The sequence below is a fragment of the Polypterus senegalus genome, chromosome 8, assembly GCF_016835505.1.
Source record: "Polypterus senegalus isolate Bchr_013 chromosome 8, ASM1683550v1, whole genome shotgun sequence".
Classification (NCBI taxonomy): domain Eukaryota; kingdom Metazoa; phylum Chordata; class Cladistia; order Polypteriformes; family Polypteridae; genus Polypterus; species Polypterus senegalus.
Window position 1 is genome coordinate 8,539,327 of NC_053161.1, and position 19,839 is coordinate 8,559,165.

General features: G+C 38.3%; 1 protein-coding gene across 2 annotated transcripts in view; it reads right to left on the minus strand.

Moving 5' to 3' along the window:
- Positions 1-2,370: 2,370 nt before the first annotated feature.
- LOC120533745 (ras-related protein Rab-19) overlaps positions 2,371-19,839 on the minus strand; it is a 47,942-nt gene continuing 30,473 nt past the window's right edge. For both annotated transcript variants that reach the window (XM_039760671.1, XM_039760672.1), the window contains 2 exons: positions 10,185-10,368; positions 2,371-5,129 (listed from right to left, as the gene is read on the minus strand). In XM_039760671.1, coding sequence (XP_039616605.1) covers positions 4,867-5,129; positions 10,185-10,368 — 447 coding nt within the window. In that variant the 3' untranslated portion in view covers positions 2,371-4,866. The remainder of the gene's footprint in view (positions 5,130-10,184; positions 10,369-19,839) is intronic.

The window sequence follows — 19,839 nt, forward strand, 5'->3', positions numbered from 1 at the left end:
AGATTCTTTACTTCTGGCCTTATTTGTAAATGCAGATGGCCTAGTTTATTTCTGAAGTACTCAAAGTTTTGTTTGCCACCAATAATTAAAATTTCTGTTTTTCCTTCTTATAAGGAAATTATTATTCATCAATTCAATGTCACCAGACCAACCTCTCTTTATTGTGGACCCCCAAGTTCTTGTAGGAATGGACCACCTCTACATCCACTCCCTGAATAGTGACCAGACATAGAGACTGTTTGGTGCGGTAAAAGTCAATAACCAGTTCCTTGGTTTTGTTGATGTTAAGCTGCAGAAAATTGCCTTTTCACAAAGAAACAAACTTCTCCACCAGACTCCTCGGTCTCCTCCCCTTTATCAATACACCTATAAGTGCAGAATCATCTGAATTTTGTTGCAAGTGACTTGACCTGGTATAATATTTAACGTCTGAGGTGAACAGAGCGAATAAAAAAGGAGACAGGACTGTTCCTTGTGGTGTTCCAGTGTTGCTCACATCTGCATCAGAAACACAGGCCTGAGCCTCACAAACTGTGGTCTGCCGGACAAACAGTTTGTTATCCAGGACACCACAGACTCATCCACCTGCATATCTCTGAGTTTACTTCTTATCAGGGATGGCTGGATGGTGTTGAAGGCGCTGGAGAAATCAGAATACATAATCCTCACACTGCTACCAGCTTTATCTAGATGAGAATAATTCTTGTGAAGATAAATGCAGGGATGTTTTAATGCATGGGCATGCTGGGCAGTTTCCCGGGGGGCCCCACGAGCATAGGGACCTCATGCTAATCTATATATGTTGTGACTTGCCGACTGGTGTAGGGAGGGGCCCCAGTGCACTGCTTTGCATAATGTTGTTAAGACAGCCCTGGATAAATACATCTTCCATTCCAATCTTTGTCTGATAGGCAAACTGCAGTGGGTCTAGATGGTCAAACACAAGAGGACTCATATAGTTAAGGACTAGTCTCTCAAAGGACTTCATAATATGAGATGTAAATGCCACTGGTCTGTAGTCATTAGGTGAAGAGGCGCCTGCCTTCTTTGGAATAGGAACAATGCAGGATGTTTTCCACAGAAGCAGCACTGTTTGAAGCCTTGGAAACAGGTGACAGAGGTCTACACAAAGTTGTCAAAGTATCATCTGCATAAGTGTGATAATTCACTTGATGTTTTGAAATGATCAGGGGAATATGTGGATTGAGAATAATAAGAGGGCCACAATAGATCTTTGAGACACGCTATACATAGTTTTATGGATCTATGATGTATAATCACTACAATTGACAAAGAATTTTTATCCTGTGATATAAGAATAAAACCAACTCATGGCACCGCCAGAAAGTCAAAAGGTCTAAAATTGGCCAAGGCAGAACATTAAGATTATTTTTATAAGTAGTGACTTAACTACAGGAGTTTCTAAAAAGTTTGGAAAACTGATGTGTCCAATGAACAGTTACTTATATCGCATACACTGGCAATCACATTATTTAAAAAGCATGTAGGGACGGGATTAAGATCACATCTCAATAGTGACAACAGAGTATTCTATCAAGATCAATAAGGTCATTTTAGTTAAGGAATTTAACTGACAGTGTTCACTAAGTTGAGGTTCAGCTAGGTTTATGCTTGAAGTCTGTGGTATACTATATCTTAGATGCATTCTCTGAAAAGAATGCTTCAAAAGGCTTACATTTAGCTAGTGATGTTTTAAGTGTCCATTCAACAGACTGAGATGGGTGCAAAAGATGGTCAGTGGTTGTAAATAAATTTCTTGGATTTCCTGCACTATAATTTATAGTTTTGGAGGAACTGAATCCTCTCTGATCAAACTAAAATATTGTATTTGTTAATGTGAGCGAGTCTTCATTATTTCATTAGGGATGGTTAGTTTAGTTTTACTCCATTTACACCCATCCTTGTGGCATTCTTTGTTAAGTTGCCAAGCTGCCTATGTCTTCTACAGCATTACAGATATGGTTGATATTTTGTTAAGTTTTTCAGGAGCTTCAGTATCTGCCACAACCTTCAGTTTTATGTTGATATTGTTGACCATGATATTTACATTGTTAATTGTATTAGAGTAGATACAAGAGAAAGACGGGTTATTTATAATTTTAGTAACTAGCTGTGCTACCCATCTAAGACAGGTTGAAATCTAAGTAACCTCTGCAGTAACATTTGTATTGCACCATGCAACACATATGCCATTTGGTATGGGATTTCTAAAAGCACTGTTAATGCTGGTGATGCGCCATCTATTAGAAATACAAATGCAATGCATTTTATTACTAAAAATGTTTGTGATGCACCATCTTTTGCAATGACAGTAGAAACCAGACAGACACACGAATACAAAGACACATAGCCACTTAACCTTTTATTAAGGTGAAAGATACAGGCAGTTGTGGCATCAAAAAAATGCACTCTTCTTTAGTCCTTGTAAGTGGCGTTGTTACATTAAAGAAAATATAGTAATGACCGGATATGCCAGTATACCTGAGTCACATCAATTCTAAGCCCATGGGAGATATTCAAGACTAATGTGTGATTCGCTTTATGTGCTGACTGGGTGATATGATGAGCAAGGTAAGATGCTTTTAAAAGATCCTTAAACTTCCATAGGTTTCGGATTACAATGATTATCTACATGAAAGCTGAAGTCAGGAAAATGTCAAAACTAATTATTATGATGGTTAATAAATCATAATTTTAACTAATAAATGATGCATTATATTTTGGTCGTTAATAAATAGTTAGAAAAAGGAAATGTGGAAATACTGTAACACCAACAGTAAGATACACAAAAGATTCAAAACTGCTCAAGCTGACATCCTTACAATTTACTTTGCTCAAAAAAAAAATTGCTAAGCCACTGCCTTTCTTTCCTTCATGGGAGGATCATGTACAGCATAAACGTTTGGTTCTCCTGGCACTAAGCAAAGCCAGGCTGAACCTTCTGTAAATGGTTGAAATGAAAATAATCAAAGGAAACGGGAGTCTTCACAAATGGGAGTCAAAAAGGGACTGGCTCAAGATGGCGGCTTATCCGGTTTTATATGGCCCAGGTGGGAAGGGGCTGGTCGAAGAGGGTTAGCGACGAAACTGACGTCAGGGGTGGTAAGGCTATGCAGAAGGAGGAGGATATTAAGCAGCAGTGCCAAACCCTGGCTTAGAGGATAGTTCCCATCACCAGAGCCCTTAAGCTGTTCCCCATGCGCACACGTGTGACATCAAGTTATCCTGTATAGTGCAGTTTTTGTTTTCTCCTTGTGTATCGTCAACAGAACATATCTTAATTATAATGTTAAAGGACTTGTATATTCAGTTGTGTTTGTGTTGCTCAAATTGAAATTGCTTCATTTTTAGTGTTCTTAACTATGTATGTTAATGATGCATGGTTTAATTATTTCCATGTTTGTGTTGTTTATCTGGAAAGTTGTGGAAGCACAGCACAAATGTAAATTTAACTGTTTTAAAATTGAACTTGCTCTGTTTTAAGGTGTGTTTTACATAATTGATGTGTTTATAAAAGTAAAGTATTTTATGGTTAAGCAATTTGCTGTTAAAATATTGTAATTGTGAATTTGTGTGTGAACTCTGAGCCTGTACTCATTGAAGAGCACTATACAAATGTAAACTGAAAATTGAAGGAATTAAATACAATCTCGTGAAGGCCTGGTCTGTGTCTTAAACCGAATGCTGCCAAATAAGCTTCTGTGTCTTTGACTCTGGATTGCAATATGTTGATTCACAAAGTGACACAAATGCAGTAGGATTGGGAAATTTGAAAGTACGTTTAATTGTCAATTTGTAACTTGGTGCAGCAAGACATTATGGTAGCCTATAAATAATGTCCTTCCCATTACTCAACTTAACCTCAGATGAAAATGCTACTCACTCTCTCTCATGCGTTTTAGTATAGAAACAGAATTTTTTTAATTGGTTTTGTGAATTTTAAATAATTGAGGCATGTTTGAATCTGTCATTAAATATTGCTTACCAATAGCTTATTAATTTCATTGCAGAATAAGTACTTTGCTTGAATTCATCTGTATGGCAATTTATGCAATGGCTTCCATTGACGGACAATCTAGACTCTGAAACTGCCTATGGTGAGATAACATGAAACCTCCAAACGTAAATTATAGGTGAACACTGTAAAATATATTTTAAAAAATAACTGACACAATAGATAGCCTGATGTGTTTTATTTTTCTGCTAAAATCCACATTTTGGTGTTTTTCTATCATTGTGTAGGTATGGTTTAGGGACAGTCAAAGAATAAAAATAAAATCAGAAAAAGGAAAACTACTACATTAACAAAAGGACAATGAATTGCCACCTAAAAATGCACTTGAACAATACTTTTAGAAAATGATGTTCTTCTTATCCTGACCAGTACAGTAATGACCCCATTTCTTATGGACAGTGCAACAGTTGTTAACAAAAGGTTTCCACAGAACAACAAGAATGATAATTACTGTATGTATAACAAAGATGAGGCACAGTACTTTGCAAATGTTGTTGACCTGTCTTGTTAAACAAAATGCCAGTGAACCATTTGTTCAGATTCTATGCATTTGTCTACCGTTCCATGCTTTGTATCAAAATAGACACCCAGTCTGTCTTTTTAGTCAGTTCTTTACGGCGCTGAATAAACTCTGTGTTCTTAGGTCAAACATGGGAATGTTTCCACAACCAGCTGTTCTAATGACAAACACACTCCTTGGTGCTCTTTACAAGTTTCAAATCAAACCAGCAGACCAAGTAATAACTCTTTATTCTCCATTAGTTGTGAAACAATCTTCTTGCATTTTACCCCCCATCCCTTTTATTATTTGGAAGAGGGAAAGGTGCCAGTCAGCAATCACAACTTCTTTTCTCATTAGTAGGAGCATTGATGGGTCTGGAGTCCAAGCGCAAGCCGACATTTGGATCCTCATCCTGGAAGTGTAATCCATTTCTAACCATCAGCTCCCGTGCCATGAGCAGGAAGGCATCTTCTATGTTTTGTGCTTCTTTGGCAGACGTCTCCATAGTAGCGAGAAGTCCCTTCTGCTCAGCCAATGTGCAGGCATCCTCAAACAATACAGCTCTCTGTGCTGCCAGGTCTGACTTGTTCCCTGCACAAAAAGCAGATGACAGTTTAGTAAAGCTTCTTCAGTATTGCTTGTGATTTCCATCATGGAAGAGGAAATAAGTAACATTTTCAAAAAAGGTGGAATGTATTTAGACAGCAGTTTGATTTAAGATGAAGAAAATCTGAACAGTCAATTACTGACACCTGCAATTTAAGGTGACCTTTACATGAGTGATGTCTTAAGCTATATTTTTTATATAGACACCATTCTTCTTTCCTTTTCTTACCTTTGTTGATCATTGTATTCCTTGTTGATGCACTGTTAAGAAAGCAGAATACTTTGGGATGTTTATTCAGTCATGATGCTCTTTCATATACTCTTGTGTTTCCCAAGCACTTTAATTACAAAGGAAGGAGTGTCTTGTGTTTTACTCCCAACCTAGATCTTCACTATGATTTTGCCTTTGTCACCACCAGTTCCTAACCACAACTCTAACTTCCATTGTCAGTCAGTCATTTTCTAACCCACTTAGTCCAGAATAGTGTCATGGGGATCTTTTGGAGCATATCCTACCTAACAAACCCTGGACAGGGCACCAGCCCATCACAGAGAAGCTTCCATTGCTCACAGTAAAATATGCATGGTGTGCTCTGCTCTATGGAAGGGAACTTGAAACCAAACTGTCCAGATACTATAATTCCATTCATTATAGTTTGCAGCCCGCTGTTTCAATAAGGTCAGTACTGTATTTTATTAATGCATGACTTTGTTTTACTACATTGTTCACTTTTATTTTTTACTGGTTTGATTTTAATTGTCCTCTGTATTTTTCTATAGGGACTACATTTGGTACCCACAGGATGTAGCAGTTTGTCAGGTAGGTGACATGTAGCTTGTGATATCCGCAAAAGTGCACTTTAAAAAGAAGGAGGAGTGCACAGCAAATCATGCAAACTTTGACTAAATCAAAGGAAACACCTTACTGATGGACTTGGCACTGTAACAACATATAATAGCAAAATCAGTAAGGCAAAAGAATTATTGGCTTGCCTTGTGTTTCCTTTTCTGGATTTAATTTAGTTTTAGTGCTCGTTACATGATGAAAAAAATAATAATAAATACTGTGTACAGAGTCCCCACCTATGCTCTTGATGTCTCCAAAAAGAAAAGCTGTCAAAATTCTCATCTCCTTGCTAAGACGTTTGTTCCTCCTTTTTTTACTACAGAGAATGTTAGACTGCCAGCTGATTCATATGTCAAAGAGAATTTGGAAGTGTGTGTTTTACGATTACTAACCTCTGGTGTGCAGATTTTCAACTTGTAACTACCTAATGTAGAACATCTCATGAATAAATATCAAAACCTCTACCTATTGTACCATATTATGATGACTGTGATCCAGTAGCTTTACTTTTACTCAAATATGGCTGTTGGGTACATCTGACAACACTTCTGTGAACAATCATCAATAAGATAGCACCAGACAAGTTGGAATGATCCTTACAGCATCATTTGTTATCCCTGAAACATCCACTTCACTATAGTTGTTCGAATTCTATATTTGTAATACTTTTTTGTAAAGTTTGAAATTGTTGGTTTTCTGTCTACGTTAATTATAATGTAGGTAATTTGTCCTTGGTCGCTCTTCCCATTAGCCTTCAGGTTATGAGGAACATGATAAAAAAAAAGTCAGCATTGCCACAGTATTATGGAATAAAAAGGGTTATGAAAACTCAATTCCAGGAACAGGCAAGGATTAGAACCAGGACAGATGATCTCAGCAAGCAAACAAAATGTTAAAGGGTAATAATGAATTGCAGTCTTATGGAGTGAGGGAACATTTTGGAAGCAAGACTAAGCAAGAAAAGCTTCCTAACCAAAATAAAGTTGAGCACACACAAAGAAAGGTTTGTGAAATGAATCCCATAGCTGGAGTAGTTTGAAAGCCGTATGACAGACTTAAATGGTAGCCAGGCAATAACATCACACATTGACATCTATCACATAGAGGAAATTGGCATAACAACTGGCAAACAAAAGGTCCACAAGCATCTGGAAAACCCGCAAAATATCTGTGTGAATGTTAAACGAAGCTTACAAAATATCAGCAAATTGACATGTGATGTGATCACTCCAGAGCCCTAAACACCAGACACAACTCAACCTAATACAATTTCAGGTAAAATAAGAGGTAGCTTATTATACATAATTTCTTATAAAGATTCAACCAGTCCAACATAATAAATCTGTCTCCTTCCACCACTCCTCCATGAGTGTCATCCGCTGCCTTCCAACTGCCAGGTGCTGTTTTTTATTCTGGACCTGGGAATACTTCCAGGTTCAAAGCATTGCACATTGGAAGCACATCTGGGCCAGGTGGAAGTCCCACAAAGTAGGGAAAGCATTCCCCTGCAGCCCCCAGGTGGTACCCAAGTATCCCAATAGGGCTGCCTCTCAGGAATACAGCTGCAAATATACCATGCAGGGTTACAAATTGGAGTTCCACAAGAGGATTGCTGCCCCGGGGAGCAGCCTCCCTCTGTCCTTCCTTTATAGCCTCACAATCAGGAAAGGTACCAGCAACTGCCATGGCAGTGATGTTTGTCCAACCACTTCAACCCTTGCAGTGAGTGAATAATACAAAAGTGAATTAATAACACAAATGATATGTGAAACTTACACATTCCTGGCCTTTCAAGCTTGCTCTCATTTGAGATCTTGCACCATGACACACACAATGCAACCCATGATTGGGATTTCTGACTCACATCAGTCATGAAATTTGACAAATTGTGGGGATACTGCTCGGCTAAATGACCAGCTGCCAGTGTGGCAGGTTACGTGTGATGGGGCAAATTGAAGTGACAGTGAAGCATTAGGCAGACATATTGCTGTTGGTATAAAGGAGCCCTATTAGTAGAGTTTCTTGACACACTTCTGCTGAATAATTTGTTGGCTCAAAGTCCTCAGTTTTAGTGTGTCAGAGAGAGGATGTGTAGCATTGTTCATAATGGTACTCAGTTTTGTTTTAATTCCCTCGTTTACTACGACCTCCAGGGGGTCCAGATTGCATCCTATAAATGAGTCTACCCTTTTAGTTAGCTTGTTGATTTGGTTTGCTAACTTACATACAGTACTTTACTATATTTCTGTGTTAGTAACGGCTGTTATGTATTCATCTGCACCAAAACTAGTTTGCTATGTATTGAAGTTAAAAATAGAAATTGCTGAATGGAAACGAACTGAGATTCATCTGAAAAGTAAAAAAATGTTTTTATGTGCTTGTTTATATCTGTAGAATTACCATAAGTCAAGAATGATATAACCCAAGTCCCACCCATATTTTGTAACTGCAAATACCTGGTTCTATCGAAAAACCTTTGAGTAATAATAATGTTCACGTTAAACTTAAGAACTGGACTGTCATGTTTCACTCTACTGATAATGAATTATAAAGAACATTTAGGAATGACCTTAGGATAACTATCAGATATACAAAATTGGGGAATCTAAAAGGAAATTGGTATTAATTGACAATGTGCAGTGTTAAAGGGGTCACTTTGAAATCACCACCTTAGACAGCTCTGAAATGTATGTATAGTTTGAAAGCCAAAATAACAGTGTTCCATAAAAATTCCCAGTAAACTAGAACTGTTAATGTTACAACCCCATGAATATGATCAATCAATCAATCAACATTTATTTATATAGCACATATTCATACAAAAAAATGTAGCTCAAAGTGCTTTACAAAATGAATAGAAAAATAGAAGACACAATAAAAAATAAACATAAGTCAACATTAATTAACATAGAATAAGAGTAAGGTCCGATGGCCAGGGTGGACAGAAAAAAAAAAAAACTCCAAAAGCTGGAGAAAAAAATAAAATCTGTAGGGGTTCCAGACCAAGAGACCGCCCAGTCCCCTCTGGGCATTCTACCTAACATAAATCATCATATTTTCATGGAAGGACCTGATGATGATGGTCACGTAGACTTCTGGCTTTCAGTCCATCATTGTTGGAGTGCATACGCGTAGACATAAACCTGAAAATCACCTAGCACACATGGCGTTTCATTCAGTATTCTCAAAGTGTATGCAGATCACAGCCATTGCTACATTCACACGGTACTTTTCTTTAATATCTGGTCACTTTAAAAAAGCACAATAGTGTCATTGTTCCAAAAGGCCAAAGAAATGTGAGTAACTGACTGCTGCCTAGTAACACATACAGTACTTCCACAACTATCATTTGCTGAGAAAGCATAGTAAAGCTTCAAGACCTGCGCTAGTGTTAGTGAATAATGCTATCTCTTTAGTTCTACACCTCTGTGACAATACTGTTTATTTATTAGAACTCAACATCTATCATGATTTTTGTGTGACATTTGGTCTGAAGCCAGTGTAATTTCAGCTGCAAATAGATGCTACTGTATATTTCCTAGCTGGCAGACCACAATTTATAAAGACAAACAATTAACCTCCTTAGCGTTACATTTTGTTCTCAAAAAAACATGTAAAAAGCTTTGCATTTTTTTAGTAGAAAAATCCATCCATTATCCAACCCGCTATATCCTAACTACAGGGTCACGGGGGTCTGCTGGAGCCAATTACATTTTTATTAAATCTCATCTTTCTAGTGTGAAATGTGCAAAATGCTAAAAGTCAGAAGTGTAGACATTATAATGATGATACAAATAATAATAATAGTGTATAATATTAATATGAACAGCACACTGCACATGTGCAAGTCACGCCAATTGTTATTTTCAGTTTCGCTGTCAGCTTCGATTTTACTGCCAGAAGTGAACAGGTGATAAGAGCCATGTCTTACGAAACGCTATTATGAGGCTAGGAGAAGACACGTCTATACTGTTCCCCAAGTAACACTCAGGACTAACGTTTTTAGCACTTTTTATACAACCCGAGTGATGATCAGGTCTAACACTGAAGAGGTTAAACCATTTTTATTTTCATAATAACTGCATTTATTAACATCATATTAATTAAAAACCCAGAAGGCACTGTGATTCTAGAGAGACTGTATTTGAGACTCCATCTTAAGTCTGACCTTTGTCTTGACCTCCCTCTCTTACCAATAAGAATGAGGACCACGTTGGCAGCTCCATACTTCTCAACTTCATGGATCCAATGAGGCACCGAGTCAAATGTGGCACGCCGAGTGATGTCATAGGCAATGATGGCTCCATGGGCACTTCGATAATAGCTTTGGGTAATGGTACGAAAGCGCTCTTGACCCGCTGTATCCCACACTTGCATCTAAAGAGAACACAACAAGATGGCTTAATTCACTTGAGAGAAATTAGGTCTGTGTTTTACAACAATGCTGCCTAAAAGTCAACTTTCTACTTTAATACTATGTTGGAGATACACGTGCATGTGCTCTTTGGAGGAGGTCTAATAAGTCTGTAAAGTCACCAAATATTAAACAGATGCAACTAAAATTTTGCTGATTTTTGTAGTGAAGATGTTTAAATATGTGTAGAAACTTGGGTTGTGACCAGGAAATGATTACTATGGAGAACACCCAAACAAAATAATCAGTTGAAGACAGGGATCAAAGGCCAGCAAAACAACATGAGAAAAAAGATTTTCAAAAATTCAGAATGTTTGCTGAAATTCATAGTCATGAAAAAGAAAACAAAAATATGCACCTTTCTATTATCCTTTCCCTACCTAAAATCCTACTAAAGCAAGACTTTTGTTTCTTTAAATTTAAAGCTTGGACATTGAACATGCATACATTGTCAATGCGTACCTTGAAGATGTCATTTAGAATTGACTTTAAAATACTGCTTATGGGTTACAAAGCCTTAAATAATCTCACTCCATCTTATATATCGGAGTGTCTGACATCTTATATTCCAAATCGTAACCTTGGATCTTCAAATGAGTGTCTGCTTAGAATTCCAAGAGCTAAACTTAAAAGAAGTGGTGAGGCGGCCTTCTGCTGGTATGGACCTAAAATCTGGAATAGCTTGCCGATAGGAATTCGCCAGGCTAATACAGTAGAGCAGTTTAAAACACTGCTGAAAACACATTACTTTAACATGGCTTTCTCATTGCTTCATCTTAGTTAAATCCTGATGTTCTGTATATTCAGTTAATTATCATTATTATTCATGGTGGCTCCAAAATCCTTACTAACCCCTACTTTCTCTTCTGTTCTTTTTCTGGTTTTCTGTGGTGGCGATCTGCGCCACCATCACCTAATCAAAGCACCGTGATGTCCCTACATTGATGGATTAAAGGCCAGAAGTCCACGTCACCGTCATCATCAAGTCCTTCCATGAGAACCCTGAATACAAGGAGGACAGATCATTTATGTTAGGTAGAATGCCTAGAGGGGGCTGGGCGGTCTCGTGGCCTGGAACCCCTGCAGATTTTATTTTTTCTCCAGCTGTCTGGAGTTTTTTTGTTTGTTTTTTCTGCCCTCCTTGGCCATCGGACCTTACTTATACATGTATTCTATGTTAATTAGTGGTCTCTTATTTTAATTTTTACATTGTCTTTTTTCTCTTTCTTCATCATGTAAAGCACTTTGAGCTACATTATTTGTATGAAATTGTGCTATATAAATAAAGGTTGTTGTTGTTGTTGTAGCTGTTGATCTGCAGTTCTGGTTATTTTATAGAATATTGAGCTGGGAGATACTCAGAGTAGCATATTGTGACTTCTCTGGTGTGATTTTGTTTTAATGCCACTCAGTTTTTCAAATTTGGCAACACAACTGTTGAGTTTCAATACAGGATGATGGAGGAGAGAAAAACTACACATAGGTTGTTGGGTACAATGTCAATGTTCCCAAGATAGCTCCACATAATCTTTTTCACATAAATAATTATGACTGACATTCTATGAGAACTGTGAGCAACCTAAACACTAAGGATCTTCTACTTGTACCACTCATATAATTTCTTACATATATACTGTAGTTAGCGGCTGCTCTTACCTTTGTTTTTACTGCAGCTTGTTAAATTAGTGAGAAGGACCTCTGTGAACAGTTTATAATACGTATCTGCAAAGACCTTTCAGAATCACTGGGGAAGTTTTTGTAGGTACCTGCAAGTGTAGCTATTTTCCAGTGCTGTTTTTATAGAATCAGCACACTATCTAGGAGTTATCTTTGAAATTAGCATGTTATTTAAAGCACATGTTACAAAACTATACAAGGCATGTTTTTTCCATCATAAAAATGTTGGAAAAATTCAGTTTTTTTCCAATATGTTGGATAGTGCACAATTAATTCATTCTATTTTTAGTAGGATTGACTGATACAATGCAGTTCTTGAAATTGTTCTTTATACAGCTTTCAGTTAATTCAAAATGCTGCTGCAAGAATTATTGCAAGAGCCAGAAAGTACCAACACATAACATTTCTGTGTAAATACGATGGTGATTGGCACATTAGTTATCATCAGTGGATGAAACTCTGTGATAAGGAATACTTAGCAGTAGTCAGCATTGCTGAAATTTGGATTTGACCTTACTTACATTCAAGACTTTCCGCCTTTTCTTTTGCCATCATAATCTTAGATGTTTCAGTGATATTGATCTTCTTGATTTTGAACTTCTCATTCCTCTAACTGTTCTCTTGCTTCACTCCTTAGCTATATCTCCTGCATAATTTCAACAGGTTCAACACCCTCTGCTGAAAGAAATCTCACTACCACAGATTGTTCAACAACGGTGCAGTCCTGCAGCAGAAAGTCCATGTTCTTTTGACTCTGGTTTCACTTAGATTAACAGCAGAGTGCTGCGCTGTGTGTGTTCAAACTACCCCTAAAATGTCACAAACGTGTTCTATGGTGTCAACTTCTATCCTTTGCTTTTACTGTGTAATTTTCAAATTGCCTTTACTCTTTTATTTACCCTCATACTTTCTTTTGAAGGCTTCTAATTTATTAAGTTGTATCTGCATTTGTCTGTAATATATTGTCTAATAATGAGATCAACTAGATCAGTTATATGCTCAGGAGTGTATAATTGATTCAGTAGAAAGGGAAAATAAAGTTTGAGCTGACCAGTGATGCATATTCCAATGCAATAATAAAACTTAAAAACAAATCCGAAATTTAAAAAAAGTAAAGAAAACAAAGGACAATAGAAAAGCACAAAGCAGAAATACAATCTAGAGGTAAAAGACAAAAAGATCAAAATCCAAAACAGACAAAAAAATTCTTAAGAAATACAAAATTTCAAAATACCAAAAAGAAAGATAAGACTAGTAATACTAATCAATGAAACAAAGCCAACATTTTTAATTACCTGAAACATTAAACCAAAATAGTCTCACATCACAAAACTAAATGAAAAATAAAAAACAAAAGGGAGAAAAAGAACATCATATAAAATTAATGCCACTGCACTGAGGCAGTGACTGTCAGAATTGTATTGGTCCCCAGGTGCCACAGCGTACACATTTCACAGTGGGGAGTAGGTCCTTCAGGAGTTCATTGATTGTCATGGAGTGTGTTTCTTGTAAGTATTGTTCTTTGGGGTTTTCTAGGGTTTTCATTACTTTTGCTTTTTCTTTGGATTTACATCTAAGTATTCAATATTTGTTAGCTTTGGGTTGCCTTTTTAGGCAAACCCTTTCTGCCTTTTTACCTGTTTGCCTAATTTTCATGCTTCTTTTCTGCTTATATAAATAAATTGTTAATTTATAAAGCTTTGCATGTTGGTCTTGTGTCCCAAGACAAGGGTTTGTTGATTTTCCTCTCTCTCCCTTAAGTGGCATTTAGTAAATTTTGTATATCTGGACATTTAAAGAAAAATTAACTGCTTAATGCCAGTGCCTATTTTTCAGTCTGTGCAGACTCAAAGCCTCTCTGCTGAGTTTGAAGTCAAGCTGCCTAGGGTGAGGCCTATCTCTAGAAAGAACAGTGAATGTCCAGGCCTAATTTATGGGTGTTTTTGGAGATTTTCCAACTTTTTGCCTTGTTTGTTGCCCCACTTTCAACAAACACAAACAAACATATAATTTAAAAAGACAGGTTGATATAATTAAATTAACATTAGAAACCATGAGAACATGGTTAGCAATAATTAAACATTAATGGAAATGAAACTAAAACAGAACATCTTGAGAAAAAGAGAAAAAACACAATCAATATACTGTCACACACGTGCGCATGGGAGGCAGCTAAAGGGCTTGAGTAAGGGCAGTTCTGAGTCATACCAGGATGTGGCAGAGTGCACTGATTCTTTTTCTCCCTTTCCTGCAGACCATTCACAGGAGATTCCACTTGGCTCTCTAGATGTCACTTCCGGGACTGAGCCTATGGAAGGAGTCCTTGCCGGCTGTGGCCCCTGAGATGTCACGTCCAGGCTCAAACCTATTGCTGAAGGCCTTCATGAGCCCGGCCCTTTTGATCTCACATCCTGTCTTCCCTTTTAAAAGCCTCCACCGTTTCCCTATTCCCTCAGTTCTGTTTTGGACTTGGTTTTGTGCACATCAGTGCTGTGTACATTTTTACAATTTTGCAGCCAGGATACCAATTACATGGGTGGTTGCCCCAAAACTTTCTATGTCTCTAAGTCAAGTTTGTGACATTGGCATAGTCGGCAGGATGGAATGGTCCCAGAAGAGAAGGGGACAGGACTTGCATCATACCCAGGTGAAAGCATACTGGTGCTGTGTTTTCAGGCGGAGAGGGTGTCCCGCGATTCAGAAAGACCCGGTGCAGGCTCCGCTCCCAGCATGCTTAACTAGACATCTATTTCAACACAAGGATGGAACGCCTACAGCAGGTAAAAGCAGTATTGCGGACACTTGGTGAGGCCGGGCTTCATATTAACCCCAAGAAATGATGCCAAGTATTTAGGCAACCTATTGGGTTGGGGTACCGTGAAGCCACAGTGCTCCAAAGTAGATGCCATTTTGAAATGGCCCCGTCTGCGAACCAAGCGGCAGGTCCAAGCCTTTCTCGGGTTAGTGGGATACTACTGCCGGTTTGTGCCCTGGTTCCCAGAGAGAGCGGCGCCCTTGACTGATTTGACAAAGAAGAGGGCCCCAAACATTGTGGTATGGACTGAAAAGACAGGTGCTGCATTTAGTGACTTGAAGAAGGCCCTTACGTCCGCACCTATTTTGAAAGCACCTAACTTTTGTTTACCTTTCATCCTCGAGACGGTCGCTTTGGACACAGGCCTGGGGGCCGTGCTGACCCAAAGCGTCAGTGGTGTGGAACAACCCATCATGTTCCTGAGCCGGAAACTGTAGGACCGGAAGACTAGGTATGCAGTGGTGGAGAGAGAGGCTTTGGCCATTAAATGAGCGATTACTCAGCTGAGGTACTACCTGTTGGGCCGGGAAATAACCCTTGTAACAGACCATGCCCCTTTACAGTGGATGGCCCTGCACAAGGAGTCAAATCCGTGGGTCACCAGGTGGTTTCTTGACCTCCAGCCGTATAAGTGTTAGCTCGTTCATCGTCAGGGCACTCTTCACGCCAACGCTGATGCTTTTTCTCGGATTCACGACCTCTCGGTCAGGGTCGCCCGACCTGACGGGTCTGGGCTGAGGGGGGGCCTTGTCATACACGTGTGCATGGGAGGCAGCCAAAGGGCTTGAGTAAGGGCAGTTCCAAGTCATACCGAGATGTGGCAGAGTGCACTGACTCTTTTTCTCCCTTTCCTGTAGACCATTCACGGGAGATTCCACCTGGTCCTCTTGATGTCACTTCCGGGATTGAGCCTATGGAAGGAGTCCTTGCCGGCTCCAGCTCCGGCCCCTGTGATGTCACGTCCATGCTCGAACCTATGGCTGAAGACCTTCATGAGCCCGGCCACTTTGATCTCAATTCCTGTCTTCCCCTTTAAAAGCCTCCACCTTTTCCCTATTCCCTCAGATCTGTTTTGGACTCGGTTTTGTGCACAGCAGTGCTGTATATATTTTTATGACTTTGCAGCCAGGATACAAATTACATGAGTGGCTGCCCCTAAACTTTTTATGTCTCTGAGTCAAGTTTGTGACAATACAAAGGTAGCAACAAACAAAGCCCAATGGTGAGATCCACAGACACTACCAACATCAAGTTTTTAGCCATTTCTCCACCATGTTCTCTTCAAAATTAATGTTCACTTAGCTATTTTAAGTTTTCAGCAATTAAAAACCACTAATCACGAAAGTGAAGTTCAACACTTGCCCAGTAAAACATTTAACAAATATGCATATATTAAAAATATGTATATATTACTAATATGAAATTATATTAAGTTGGATTTTGAGGAAAGGAACTTATATGCCTTATTGCAAAGAGTGCTACCCCTGTGACCCAATCTCATACAAGTGGTGGTAAAAAAAGCAAACTGAGTGAACGTTTCTATAAATAATAATTTGTAAAATGTTTCAAGTAAGAAAAGTCATATATGAATTAACATTGCATTCTCAAACGCACTTAAGTCCAAGTTAAGTTTGCAAAGGGGTAGCACAGGTGTCAGGCAGAAACCCACTGTTGACAGGATGCAAGTCCATCTGAAGACCCACTCACACACATCCTCAAACTTACATAGGGCCATTTTAGGATTCCCATTTAAATTAACTGAAATATCTTTGGAATGTTGGATGAAATCCAAAGTATCCAGACAAAGCCTACAGAGACACAGGGAGAATCTACAAGCTCCCACCAGACAGTTTTTCTGGAGCTGTGAAGAAGAACCATTAGAATTGTCTGGCGATATTTTTTATATGTTATTACCATGAGAAAATCTTTAGGCTAGCAATTTTTGATGTAAATATATAAAGAATAGCTTATCTGGAGTGTGTAGGTGAAAAATATTTATTTCATTTGTGTCTGACAAGCAACTGCGGCAAATTGTTTTAAGGCAGATGAGTCAAGAGTGCCAATAGACGTTAGGGTGCTGCTTGCACTCTCTATAAATTTGCTTTAGATGAGTTAAAATAATTGTAAAACAACATTTACCTTCTATTGAGTGGCCAAGAAATATCTGCCAATGTGGAAAGCAAACTGAAATTTATTAGTCGAAATTGTTTCTAAAACAAAGACAGTTTATGATACTAAATTAAAAACAATTTTTAATTTTATTCTGAAAAGTCCTGACCAAGATGGTCTTTGATTTTTACATTTAAATTACTCAAGTAAAAAAAAAGCTATATGTGCATATGTAAGAGATTACAATAACATAGAAAAGATGCAAAGCATAATTATATTTTACCTTAAGTACACTGAAGGTGTGTAGCAACTAAAGAGAAATATACATCTGAGCTCATTTGTACAGTGACTGAAGCAATGATCAGAACAATGCTTAGTCTTATTGTCAACACCTTGATGTCTGAGATAAACTGCAGAGAAGCCTGCAATTAAGAAAATACAAATACTGCAAGGTTTGCTAAACAGGCTTTAGTCTCTCCGAGTGGCCTGACTGCTTGGCAGCTTTAAGTGACAATATTAGCATTGATCAGTGCTAACACAATTAAAATTACACTTTACTGTACACCCATAAACTGGGGACCTGCTGCTTGCTAGTGTCATGTGGTCCTTGGAGAAAATTTTACTTTGAGGAATCGCACCCAGTTCTGGCATCTATAGGACAAAATGAATAGTGGGAGGAGATCACAAGATTCTTTGTTGCAGTGTAGGTGCCGACACTGAGAAATAGCCTCCCATCCATTTTCTAACCTGTTTATCTAGTTTGGGGTTGTGGAAAGCAGGTGTCAATTCTTGCAGCACTGGGTGCATGTTGGGAATCAACCTTGGGCTAGCAGTCCATTACAGGTTACATTACATTTATATGGTGCCTTTGTAATGTCTTGAATGAACCTTACATGAGCATGTTTGGGATATGAAACAACACTGGAGTACCCAGTAAAATACCTGAACAAACACAGGGAGGGCATGCAAAACCATTAAGTCAATGACTTGCTGAAATTTGAACCCAGAACTTTGACCACTGAACTGCTTTGACAGTTCACTATAAAAGAGTCAATTAAAATAATTACCGAGACATTCATGACTGCACAGTGAGGTGTAGTGGTTAAGGCGTTGGACCTCAAAGCCAGAGGTTGTGGGTTCAAATCCTGCTGTGTGACCCTGAGCAAGTCACTTGACCTACCTGTGCCCCAATTGGAGAAAAACAAAAGAAATATAACCAATTCAATCATAAATTTGGTAAGGTGCTTTGAATCAACGTTAGCCAAATACCGTATTTCCGTGTGTATTACGGGCACATTTTTTCCCGAAAATTAGCATTAGAAAATCAGGTGTGTGTCATACACGAGGAAATGTAATTCTCTAATGTTTACTTCTACTGCTTGGGCTCGCTTGCTCTCTCTCTCGCTCACTTGCTCGCACTGTCTCTCTTGCTCGCTCTTTCTGTCGCTCGCTTGCTCACGCTCTTGCACTCTCTCTCTCTCTCGCTCGCTTGCTCACACACACGCGCTCTCTCTCTCTCTCGCTCGTTTGCTTGCTCTCTCTCTCTCTCTCTCTAAACGCTTCCTATACAATCACAATGCGTGTTATACATGGGGCAAAACGATTTTCACCATTTTCTTTGTAAAAATTAGGGTGCGTGTCTTACACATGGTACACAAGTAAAAATGGTAAGTAATGGACTTGAAATAAAAGCTGCATTAACATCGTGGAGTATATTGTGATCAAACTATTTTTTTAAAATTATCCTTAATCTTTAAAACTGATTTAGTCATTGTTTTAGGGGTGTTAGGTTAAAGAATCTTGTCATCACATCAGTTTGGGTATTTGATATGTTTTTAACAATGTTGAAAATAAGTAGTGCCCTCCATTTGTCATTTTGATTTCTTGTATTCTGTTTCACGTGTTGTATTTACCCCATTTTTTGACATCCATTGCATGCACACCCAACCTACCTGAAAGGGGATATTTATTTGAATTGTGTTTCCCAAACTTTCTTCCATTTTTGTTTTCCCTACAAGTTTTTTGGGGAGTTTTTTCTTGTTTTCTTATAGAGTCAAGGCTTTTGACAAAAAACAGGACTTGGTAATGCCCATTGAGGCATTCCTTGTGTGATTTTGGGCTGTAAACGAAATAAATTGTCGTTGTGGTTATGGTTACTGCCATTTTGAGGAGTATTTGCCACGTTTGCTATGCCATTGCTCGGCAGGGTCATCTGGAAGTGTGTTTCATAACATATCTGGGTCAAGAGCATTATTATGTGTTTCTGTTTGTCTTTTGCAAAGTCTGAGCTCCTAACTCTGAATCTGATATCAGTTTTGTGATCAGAGTGTTATTTTTGGTGTTCTTAATTTATCTCAGCTGTTTTTGTCACAACAAGTTTTGCTATTCCATCATTAGGACAGTTCCATGCCATCAGAGTCTTGTCCTCCGTGCTTTTGATCCACTACTAAAAATGCAACAAGTTATAAGGCTGCCTCCAGACCTCAGTTCATGATTTCAGAACAGACTTTTATTAATCACTTTTGTGCTTCTAAAACCTATTTTCAAAAAGCTTTTTTCTGGTTTTGACTAGTTCTTGACTTTTGACTTGCCCTTGGAAGCAGTGCATAGATCTCCTGGTTTTTCACTCTTTCTTCATTTCAGACTATTACTTGATTCCCAATTACTTTTAAAAATATTCTATTGAGGGTAAAATAAATACAAAGATCATGGCTTGCACTTTCTGGTTGTCCTTGACTGAATTTAACCCATACATTTAAACTTTAATTCCATTGTTATTTCTTATATATATTTCTCTTCTGGTTTGTCCTGCTTCCTCTCCAAAACCAGTCCC